Source organism: Rhinichthys klamathensis, unplaced genomic scaffold (assembly GCF_029890125.1).
Source record: "Rhinichthys klamathensis goyatoka isolate OS25496 unplaced genomic scaffold, OSU_Roscu_1.1 h1tg000269l_1, whole genome shotgun sequence".
In the NCBI taxonomy this organism is placed as follows: Eukaryota; Metazoa; Chordata; class Actinopteri; order Cypriniformes; family Leuciscidae; genus Rhinichthys; species Rhinichthys klamathensis.
Window position 1 is genome coordinate 3,278,645 of NW_026606789.1, and position 11,863 is coordinate 3,290,507.

General features: G+C 37.4%; 1 protein-coding gene across 1 annotated transcript; it reads right to left on the reverse strand.

Annotated features, from left to right (window-relative positions):
• Positions 1 to 3,374: 3,374 nt before the first annotated feature.
• On the reverse strand, positions 3,375 to 10,860 carry LOC130102177 (taste receptor type 1 member 1). Its single transcript, XM_056268114.1, has 7 exons — positions 10,497 to 10,860; positions 9,924 to 10,212; positions 8,178 to 8,933; positions 7,842 to 8,063; positions 6,960 to 7,080; positions 6,171 to 6,541; positions 3,375 to 4,842 (listed from the first exon to the last, which is right to left on the reverse strand). Exons 1-7 carry the CDS (start codon positions 10,655 to 10,657, stop codon positions 4,288 to 4,290), a joined length of 2,475 nt encoding a protein of 824 aa, XP_056124089.1. The 5' UTR covers positions 10,658 to 10,860; the 3' UTR covers positions 3,375 to 4,287.
• Positions 10,861 to 11,863: the final 1,003 nt, after the last annotated feature.

Below are 11,863 nucleotides of genomic sequence, written 5' to 3' on the forward strand. Positions count from 1 at the left end.
ACTGTCTATATTAGGTTTATACCAGCACAGATGGGTAATGTCAAGTAATTACAATTACACAGCCTCCCTCTACAGGCACACGTCTATTGTTCTCCCCTCCTGAGAATATCACACTCACAATGGAAAAGTAGTGTGGGAAACACTTCCCTGCTCCCAACTCACACGTTCCTGTGTCAATGGAGATGACCTCCCTATAACAACAGCAACTCAGCAAGCCTTTCATAGGCTACTATCTTTTCCCAGGGGCTCATGCAAGTGTGTGTGTGTGTGTGTGTGTGTGTGTGTGTGTGTCTGGACATTAGTGAAAAATTAGGAGAGCTACAGAAGAGTTTAAAAGTCTACATGGAAAATCTGGGATTTAGAATTTAATTTAAACCTTAACAAAAAGTTTTAGGATTTTAAAAAATGTAAATAAAAGAAACGTTGCGACAAATAAAGGAAAACATATTTCAGATTCTATACTATTTCTAAGTCACTATTCAAAGTAAAATTGTTCGTGACTCTTTGGCGGTCTGATCTTTCTTACATTAGCCTAAAGCTCAAGATGCTCTTTTGATCATTTCAAATCATGCTGGATAACATGATCATCAGATTTTACACAAACTTTGTAAAGTTTATGCATCTCGAGTGCTGCTGTCTTTAAAGCAAAAGAGGGACAAACCAAAAATACTAGTGACACTGATTTTACGTAGGCTATGAGGCACGTATCAAGCAGGCAGCAAAATGTGAAGCTCACGTGATCGAGAACAAACGAATTTGCCTCACCTTCTGTCCATAATACACCATTTGCTGTGCTGTGTGCGTATAGGAATGTTCGAAGCCCAGATCGTATTTTACGAATAAAACCTATTCAATTACATTTTTAAATGTCATACAAGTCATACAATATGAACATTACTTACACAAATTATTTCAGGAAAATAAAATAGGCCTGGCCTACTTGCCATGATGCAACTGTGTCCATATTAGCCATCATATTGATATTAATACTGGCATTTATTGCCACACTTTAATGGGTAAATTAATTGACCAGAGAGAGTGATTTAACACACACACGCGCGCGCCCGCGCGCACATAATATTGAAATGCAGTGTGTGGAGCCTGGAGGCATATGTGTGGAGGCCTCTTTCTTTGACGGAGCTTCTTTCACAAGCTTTTGGCTGCTTTTTTACTAACCACCAGATGGCGATGTTTTCTATGGAATCTTTTTTTCTCCACAGAATAAAACATTTAAAATTTTGCGACTTTTTAGCTAACAATTGTTTACATCTCGCAAATCTGACTTTTTTCCCTCAGAATTGCAAGATAAAACTCCCAATTACGTGTAATGAAATCAGAATTGCAAATATAAACTCACAATTGCAGGGAAAAAAAAGTCAGAATTGTGAAATATAGGCTAAACTCGCAATTGCGACTTTATTTCACGCAATTATCACTTTATAACTCGCAATTGCAAATTTATATCATGCAATTCTGAGATATAGAAGACAAAAAAATCAGAATTGTGATATAAAAAGTCGAAATTACCTTATTTATTTATTATTTTGTGGCGGAAACAAGCTTCCATTTTTCGACACTTTCAAAGCTTTGAATATTTTCCCGGAACAGTCAGGGGAAAGTAGCCTGGTAATACATGTGCTGCGTCCCAATTCGCCTACTTATACTACGCCCTAAAAGTATGTACTCTTTTTGTGAAGAAAAAGTACATACTTTTGAGTGTGTAGCAAAAGAGTAGGCAAGCTTTGGGACATACTACTTCGTCATCTTTAACGGACAGATCTGTCGCGTGCATCCTATCACCGTAAACTGCCCTGTCAATCATCTCGTCACAGTTAAAATCCTCCATTCAATCTAATATAACTTCTTACCATTTCGGAGAGAATTGTTGTCGCACGTTCATCTGCCAGTCATGGGTCTTTCATGCGGAGACTCTCCTCATGTGTTTGGAATTTGAATATAATAATGCATTTAAAAGTTAATGGCTAAACGTATCTTTGCAAAAGTTCACAATGCTGCTGCAGATGCAATATAATAATGTAGACAACATTGAATAAATACATTTTCGTCAGGTTAGATACTGATAATTAATCACTCAAACCCCTTTATCTAATGCCGCGTTCCAGGCAACCCGTAACCCGTGTTTTTCCAACTCGTAACTGGGAGTACATCGATCTAGTACGAGTTCACGGATGGGAAGTCACGGGTTTGACTGCCGTTCCAGTGCACTTTCACGGGTATAAGGTTGGAAAAACACGGGTTACAGGTTGCCTGGAACGATGTACTCCCAGTTACGAGTTGGAAAAACACACGTTACAGGTTGCCTGGAACGCGGCATAAACCACATAACCGTCGGACTCGCGCGTCCTCCATGTATGTAGTTTTTGAACACTTTTCATTCGTGTTTGTAGTTCTAACCGAATCCTCGTCCAACGCGCGATGGGTTGTGGGCAATATCAGCCGTTAGAGTGCGCATCGATCTACACTTCGGATTCTAACCGGATATAGTAGACCATCCGGGTCTCTTTGGGACACTCATTTCAACATACTACGATTTGGGACGTACTAATTCTATTTTCGAATACTATTTAGGACGGATAGTATGCGAATTGGGACGCAGCAGTTCCCACAGGCCAATTAATGTCACGTGACCTCCCCGGAGACGCCATCTTTGTCACATAACACAATCACCTCTCTCTCCAATTTAAACATCACCTCCATTCAAAATGTTTAACAAACACTCTTCTTGTTCGGGCTTCAGTTTGCAAATGCCGGGAATATATTCCACAACAGAGCGAATTGCAACCTAACCTAAAATACAATCTTAAGTGAGTTTTCAGGTAACACTTTACAATAAGTTTACATTAGTTAACTACATTAGTAGAAACTAACAATAAAAAAATAGCCTACTTCGGCAGGGAAGAGAAGGGATGAGGTAAATAGCAGTACATTTATTTTAGAAAACACATTAACAGAGTAAATCCAAGCACGAGTGCAAATACAGGAAATCCAAACAAGGAATATAACATAAATAAAAAAAAGGCTAAGGAAATCCAGGCAAAAACACTAATCCAAACGAGGCAGAAACAAACACAACAGTTTTACAAAAGAGGGCGTAAAGACAATGACCAACAAACACAGGAGTATATACCGGTATATATATATTCAGGATAACAAGGGGGCTAACAGGGGACAGCTGAAGGTGATTAATTGACAAGCAAACAAGGGTAACTATGATAAACAAGCAAGGCAGCAATGGAAACAGGAACAAATCACAGGGGTGCAGAAAATAAACTTCAAAATAAAAGTCCTATAAAACTGGGGATCAAGACAGACATTTAACAAATACATTGTTAAAATCAAAGAACACAATATACACAATTCCTGTTCTTTTTATGGAATATTGCTCTATTATAAATTATTTATCCATGCATATCATTGTGCCCTCATAATCTTTAATCAAAATAACTTCCCCTCCTCTTGCAGTGGCATCTCTTCTCTTTTCTAATGATGTGTGTACTGACGTGAGGGCGGGACATATTGTCACTCTCATGAGATCACAGCAATAGCAAACCTTAACAATCCAACGATCCAATCAATTCCTGATGGACAAAATCAAGTCTCACCCTACACTTTTTCTTGTTCATGAAGGTGTTTTATTCAGATACGTAAAAGACCATCGCAACTTCCATTACATTCTGACTTTAATCATATTTAATAGACCCGAGCTAACATGAATGAACAATAAACAGGTACATTTTTATAAACTAACGTTAACAAAGATTAATAAATACTCTAACAAAAGTATTGATCATTGTTAGTTAATGGATTAACTAATGTTAACTGATGGGACCTTATTGTAAAGGGTTCCCATATTTATCCTATATTTTTTACTATATTTACTGATAACTTTGGGCAATACGATTTACTAAAGACAAACAGGACAAGTGACACCATCTGTCCTCGTATCTGCAAAATTAGCTGCCCAATTAAATCTTTTCTCAGAGTTGTTTGGAGTGAAACTGGGCACCCATGAGAGCGGAGCACATGACAGGTGTTCACGCAGGGCAGCCGAACCGGTTGCTCTGCCCTTTTGGTAGCCAACACAATTAGGCTTTCTCTGACGATCTGCCCACTGGCTACGCATATGCCAAGCAGTCACAGTCCCAAGACAATCAGAGTATCGGCTCCTTCTAAGACTGAAACTGGGATTATGTTGCTCTGTATTGTTAGAAGGCACTATTGGATTATCCTAATGTTGAGAGACATAGTAGAAAGTCTTATTCGCTTTCACTGCTTGGACATGGTGTACATTTGAATGCAATTTTGGAAGTGAGCTGTTGTATTCATTTGGGGTTTTATCAAGATTATGTACACCTTCGGCAAAAAGTAGCCGCCGAGTATCCCTAGCACACTTAAGAGGATGGCCCCTACATTTAGGGCCATGGCGAAGCTCCCTCTGGAAATGCAGTAAGCTGTAAAGAAAGTGATCCAAGAAATCATGTATATCATGAGACTGAATGTAATGCATTTAGCCTCATTGTAATTGGCAGGCAGATCTTTTCCCATGTAGCTCAAGCAGAAACAAATTAAGCTCAACACACACACAAAAAGGAGCTCGGCGAAGGCCCCGAGAGACAGGGTCTTACTGCACTCCAGAACAATGCTGTCATGGTAGAAGTCATAGTCCTGAGATGGAAAGGGAGGGTCGAGGAGCATGCGAAGAACCGAGATGAAGACCTCCACCACTGTCATGATGAAGATGAACATCTCAGGGCCTCGCTTCCTAGCCCACGTCTCATAGAATCTTGGCAGCTTGGAGGACCATTTAAATATACAAACCACCTTCCAAGAGAGAGATTCATGTTGTATTATGAGAACTGATAAGTAGGAATGTGATTTATCACGAATGCACAATGTAGCAATACCACATCGGTTTTTGGTGAAAATTGGATATTTAATTGTTCATGCTCATTTCCCGTACATTACATTTAGATGACCATTTATTCATTTAAAGGGGACCTATTATGCCCCTTTTTACAAGATGTAATAAGTCTCAGGTGTCCCCAGAACGTGTCTGTGAAGTTTCAGCTCAAAATAACCGCACAGATAATTTATTATACCATGTTGTAAATGCCTTTTTGAGTGGAAGGAAAAACATGCTGTTTTCGTGCATGTTTCTTTAAATGCAAATGTGCCGCTGCTCACCAGAATCTTGTTCTGAGACACTGCTTATGATTTATGGGGATTAAAAAAAGAGGAGTGGGCAGATTTTTACCATTATTGGCTGGTTGTGTACACACTGTCAACACACATTTATGTTCAAACAATATGTAAAAGTGAATTTTGCATAACAGGTCTCCTTTAATAATAATAATTTAATAACACTGTTTGGTAACACATACAATAAGCTTTCATTTTATTAGTCAACTAGTTAACTACAAAAATTGTAATTGCTAATTTTAGTTAATGCACTGTGAGCTAACATGAACAAACAATAAACGACAGTATTTGTATCAACTAACATTAAAGATTAATGAAAGTTGTAAAAATATATTGCTCACTGTTAGTTCACATTAGTTAATGCATTAGACCTTATTGTTGCTCGCTGTTTAATGTAATTTTTGGCAAATCTCAAAACAAATATTAATGCTTCAAACTGGACATTTTAATGTTGTGATGCCTTAATTCACTTGTAGCATTTAAAACCACTTGTTATATATATATGAATTAAGGCATCACAACATTGTGTCATAGCCTATATATATAATTTTTTTTATATTTACACAAAATACAAAGTATACTATTTTAATAACTGCTATTTATCGTATTTAACTTGGACAAATATTATTGCATAGGCCAGAATTTTATTATTGTGCATCCCTCATATTTAATAGTAGATCAATTTGAACAGTATATCAACTGTTTCACTCAGAATTTGTTAATATTTTGACTTAGACACAACACTGATTTCACCAACATCTTTTTGCTAAATGTTTGTGTGCTCTCTTTCATTAAAACAAATACCGGGTTTGCTATTTAATGCACATTCAACAAGGTAACTTAAGTGTCCAAATACATTTTGAAGCCGCCAGACAGAAATGAAATGTTAAAGGGTAAATCAGCTAAAGCCATTAACCTCTTCACTACCTCAACAACATGGCCAAACATACCTGAAAAGATCGCACAGTCACACACGCCAGGCACACGGTAAAGCTGATGATGAAGAGCGGCTGTTTGAGGAGGCAGCCGGTGCGGGACGGTCTGCTGAAGTGGCACAGTGTGCTGGAGGTGGCAACGGTCAGAGACGCCAACATCAGCAGACAGGTCTTCCCTCCGGCCGACTTCACCACAGGGGTACTGAGGTTAAACAGGAAGATGAGAGCTGTGCCCAGGGTGAGGAACAGGGTCACACCCAGGTATATGAGCAGGGCAGTAGTGAGCGGAGTGCCCCACGACAGGTACAGCTCTGCCCTCTTCTCACATGTCTCACTCTCTGCTTCAGACCAGTCATCTTTGGCACACGCTTGGCAGCTAGTGTAACCTATGATGACACAAGTTAAGTGAGCATAAGAAGCTTTCAAAATGTTTCATAACAAGGCTCCATACAGAATATATTAATAATGTGAAATGGATGTATATTTCGCATTCTCTGGGTAAACTAACAGAGGAATGTTTTGCTAGTGTCCTAGGGCTACAGTGTTTACACTATTGGAGGAAACCCAATTACAAATGGAATACTAATACGTATCTATGCAAAAGCTGGGATTTGAGAAAGTATTTTAGCTTTAAGGGGATTAAAAGCAAACATAGAAGTCATAACTGAAGAAAATGTGCCATCTGCTGGACATACTGTGAATGACATCCTGTGTCTGGTCATTCTGATCGAGTTTCCTCCATTAACTACTGTACTGTATATACTTGTACTTGATAATTATATGATATTTGGGGTGTTTTTGTACCAGTTTTGTTGAGGAAGGTGGCAGCAGGGCATGCCATGCAGTCAAAACAACACTTATGCTGTCCGGTCATGAGCTTTCTGTGTCCGTAGGGACACTCTGGGGAACAAATTGACTCGGGAACCTGGACAGAGCAAAAATATTATTATTAAAAAAAATTACAATCAACTTTGATGTTGAAGTAATTTCAACTTAAATTACATTGTAATTACATGTCATAACTTATTGATGATATAATTTTTTTTTACAGTGTATTATTATTATCACTCTATCTGATAATTTCATTTTTATCATGATTATTTATTTATTTGCCACTGCTTTTGTTTGTGTATAGAAGCTGATGAAGTTGGAAAACAGTTGGGAAGCATGTACTACTGTTCAAAAGTTTGGGTTATTTGATCAAAAATATAGTAAAAACAATAATATAGTGAAATATTACAATTTAAAACAGCTGTTTTCTATTTTAATATATTTTAAAATGTAATGTATCCCTGTGATGGTAAAGCTGATTTTTTCAGCATCATTACTCTAGTCTTCAGTCACATGATCCTTCAGAAATCATTCTAATATGATGATTTGATGCTCAAGAAACATTTCAGGTTATTATCAATGTTGAAAACAGTTGTGCTGCTTAATATTTTTGTGATAGCATGATAAAAAAAAATTCCAGGATGAATAACAAATTTATTTGAAATAGAAGTCTTTTGTAACATGAATGTCTTTAATTTCACATTTGACCAATTTATGTATCCTTGCTGAATAAAAATATTAAATTATTTATTTCAAACAGAAAAAAAAAACATACTGACCCAATCTTTTGAACAGTCATATGTTATACAGGGCCAAGAAATTGCATAATGCATATAAGGAAAGATACAGACTTACCTTGGTTACAGGAGACACCTGCCCTGTCCATTGAATCTGAGAGGCGTCTAACTGAAGATCAGTCGGACTGGGACTGAAACTTCCCACCACTTTAAATGACCACTGGCCATCCATCCATAGCCATGTCACAATATCATAACCTGTAGGAGGGTCTCCATTCTTATCAAAATAAAATGATGTGTTTCGAATTGAAAACTGAACTTGTTTCAGCTGTTGAAATACCTGTGGGGTTTAAAGAAAATCATATAATGTGTAATGATGTTCAACACTATTCACAACACACACTGCATGTGTGCTATATTATTATTTCAGTGATTTAAATCTAAAAGCATTCACCTCCCATGGCTGCACCTTATATTTCTGACATAGTCCAGAGTCACAATGCAGGATGTTGTGCACCGCATGAGCCACTGCGTACACGGCCTTATACACGTTAAAGGAGGAAACGATGTCATACTGCGACAAAGAAAAGCCTTTTATCGCCATATCATAAAGGTCTGTATTTTGCATACATGGGACGTTGAGGTTGAATGAACTGTTTAGACCAATGTCTTTAAGTCCAGGCACAGAAAGCCTCACAAAATCTTCATACCCACTGAATTCAGTATATTTGACTGCGACACCGAGGACAGTCCCTATCGTACTGATCCCTGGGATGCTACTCACTGTTGACGCCACCGACCAGTCCTCTGTCCCAATCCACACTTTACCCGTCACGTTTTGGTCGATAACAAAAGGAAAGAAGCCAGCGGCCCGCCTCTTATTGGCAAAGACAACTATAGTGTTGACTTTGGTTTTGATGATGTTTTTGACCATGTCTTGCATGTTTTGTTTCGTCTTGTCAGTTACAGCGGGTATCAGGGCTTGGTATGCAATACATAAATTGTGAAGTGAAGCTTGCTGGGAAAGGCCTTGCATTCCTTGAATACCGTATGAGTTGTCACTACCGAGAATGGCGATCCAGGTCCAGTTAAATCTGACCAGAATCTGTATCATTGCACTGACTTGGTTCTTGTCACTGGGAATGGTGCGGAAGAAAGCTGGATAGAGAATTTTGTTGCTTAGCAATTCGTTTGTGGCCTCGTAGGAGATCTACAAATACCAAAGAAAAAAAACGTGAATGTATAAAATTATACATAATTTATATACATTTAATTTATGCAGCATTTATTATACAATGGATACAAATATATAAATGTTATATATAAAGTGCTGTCAATCGATTAAAAAATTAACTAATTAATCGCACATTTTTCTGGAATTAATTGTGACTTATGTTAACACCTAACATATACGCTTTTTATACATTTTTATATTGTAAAACTTTCACACTGAACCTCCAAAATAATATAGAAACAACAAAAAGACGGTATCAGTTAAATAATTGTTTAATGGTATTTTTTATACGAAGCACTATGAATGAAGGTCAGTATCACCAGTGCAGTAGGCTACTGATGATGTCTCTATTAAATGGATTTCCCCCCTCAATTTTAGCCATTAATTATAGCAATTCAACATAACAGTATGATTGAAAGCTATCAATTTTAACATTTAATAGGCTTTAACGACTTAATTTGTGAACTTAAAACAATCTACATAAACCTATTGTAATGAATGTCACATGTGCCTTATATCAGGACTCAACACAAAGGTTTTCCCAGTCGGGCCAGTTCAGATTTTTACCTGCCCTGCTAAAATGCACAAAAAAGTTATTGTTTTCGTTGTTTTTGACCCACATAACTTTTTAAACAGTGCTTTAAGATTTTCAGGTAGGCCTGACAGGTCCTAAATAGACAGAAATTGAATAATCAAACACTGCACAGACTTCACTGCATAAATCATAAATCGAATGTAGATTAATCCTTATTAAAGCCTCAAAAGTTATTCAGTCAAGAGCAGGGAGTGATTTTCTCTTTGTCTTTTGTTCTTTGATTAACATTAAATGACAGACAGTAGGCAGCTGTCAGTTTAAGACCTGACACACGACGCAGATCCCCTATTTTAACTCTTTACGTTCATTTTGAGAACTTAATGTGGCACTGGCGCGCTGTCTGAAGCGGCTTGAACCTTGTGACCCTGTACCTGAGGCACCAGGAATGCACCAAGAGCACCGGCTGGTGTAAAAGAGTAGGAACTACTGTCAGGGCCGATGATGGCCACAGAGCGGCTGTTGACAACTGAACTGTGGTGCTGCTGGGTCAGCAAATCCAGGGTGGCCAGATTGCTGGCTGGGAGGGAGCACAAGTCATATGTCCGGTAGCCCAGCGTGACCCCTGGAAGGAGTTGCTTATCCTGAGTGCCGTTGTTAATTTCGTCCACTGCATATCTGAAGGCCTGCACCAGATGATAGCCATGCTTGTTGATCAAGCCTCTAGGAATAAAAATTGCAGACAAGAGTTGTTTACATTCTGTACAGTGTGGTAAAATGTCTGAGAGTACTATTTTACTACTTTTTTAAATACAATTTTTAAATGGCAAATTATATTATCGGCACAACAATTTTGTGAAAAAGGTTTTTTTTTTTTTTCATGGATCAAAAGAGAATAAAATAGCCTACATGCAAAACGCTGACTTTTTCATTGGTATTATACAACTGGAATATGCAAAGTTCAATAAAATGACATTATCAGATTGTTCTAATAGGCTCATTCTTACTGTGTGCAGTCAGTCAGGTAAGGTGTCGATGGGATGGTGGATTCTGAATTATGGAGAGGGAACCAGCCAGAGATGATATAATCCCCTTGAAGGTGAAGACCTCCAGTGTCACTAAAGCTCAAGAGAGAGAGAAACACAAACCAGACCAACATCTTACCCATTCTACCTCTGATATGAGCTCTTCAGATACATTTGTGCTTATAAACACTCTTTTCACACCAGCCCGCTGTTTCTCCACACTCTGTTGGTGGCAAGGATTTGCATGTTATATGTAATTACCACGGAGAATGCATTTGCCTGGGGAAATATGTTACCAAAGTGTGTAAATGTTTATATTGCGATTGTAAGTAAAAGCACACATAGGCAAATGTGATGCTGGAGTTAACTTTTTTTTTTGTGTGTGTCTTCATTAGATATTTGCTCCCTCAATGAATATAGCTTCAGCAATAGCAGAATAGTATGTTCTAGTTCCTGAATCTGTGTTTTAAAAAAATAATCAGATTAGGGCACTAACTAGGATGCTATTACATATCCAACAATGTTATTATAGTTTGACAGGAGAAAATTACACTTTTGCTGTAATATGAATACAGTCTGTTGATAAAACATCTAACATCATGGATAAAAACTGTCTCAAAACAGTTATCTTTAAACATTATAGTCTTCTGCTGTTAAAGGGATAGTTCACCCCAAAATGATGACAGAATTTTTATTTTTGGGTGAACTATCCCTTTAAGAGAATGTGACACTATAATGATGGCAAAACAAAGCTGTATTTCTGAAGAAGAGTGATTGTGTATCACCGCCTGAACCAGTTGGAATGGATTTGCCTGTCTCAATATCTTTTTCCCAGAACTTTGACCTATAAAATAGACCACAGTTTTCATTTCTCTTCTAGAGATATGTTAAAACACAACCTCGACACCAAAGCGACAGGCAAATTCATGTAAAATAAGTGAGAATTGCTCAATCATGCAAAACTGAACTTCCCAACAGATTTCACATGGAAATTTTAAAGTACATTCATGTCACAAATAATTATATAATAAACATTGCATGCTGCAAAGATGAATCGAAAGGTTTTGGATGAAAAATAGTCTCATTAAAGAATGAAAAGGCAAACTTTTTTATTTATTTATTTAAAACCAGCATAAAATCAGAGTACAACTACATAAGACTTGCATAGTCCTCCAGATTTCCAAAAACAAACTAAATTTCCAGACATGCTGTTTTCAGCTCAATATCAGTCAGCTTATTTATTTAGTATACAGCACAAACTAATACAATTTATTAGAATGGCCCATATTTAAGGCAAATATTAAATCATAAATTGTATCAACATACAACATCTGAATGACCATATCAGG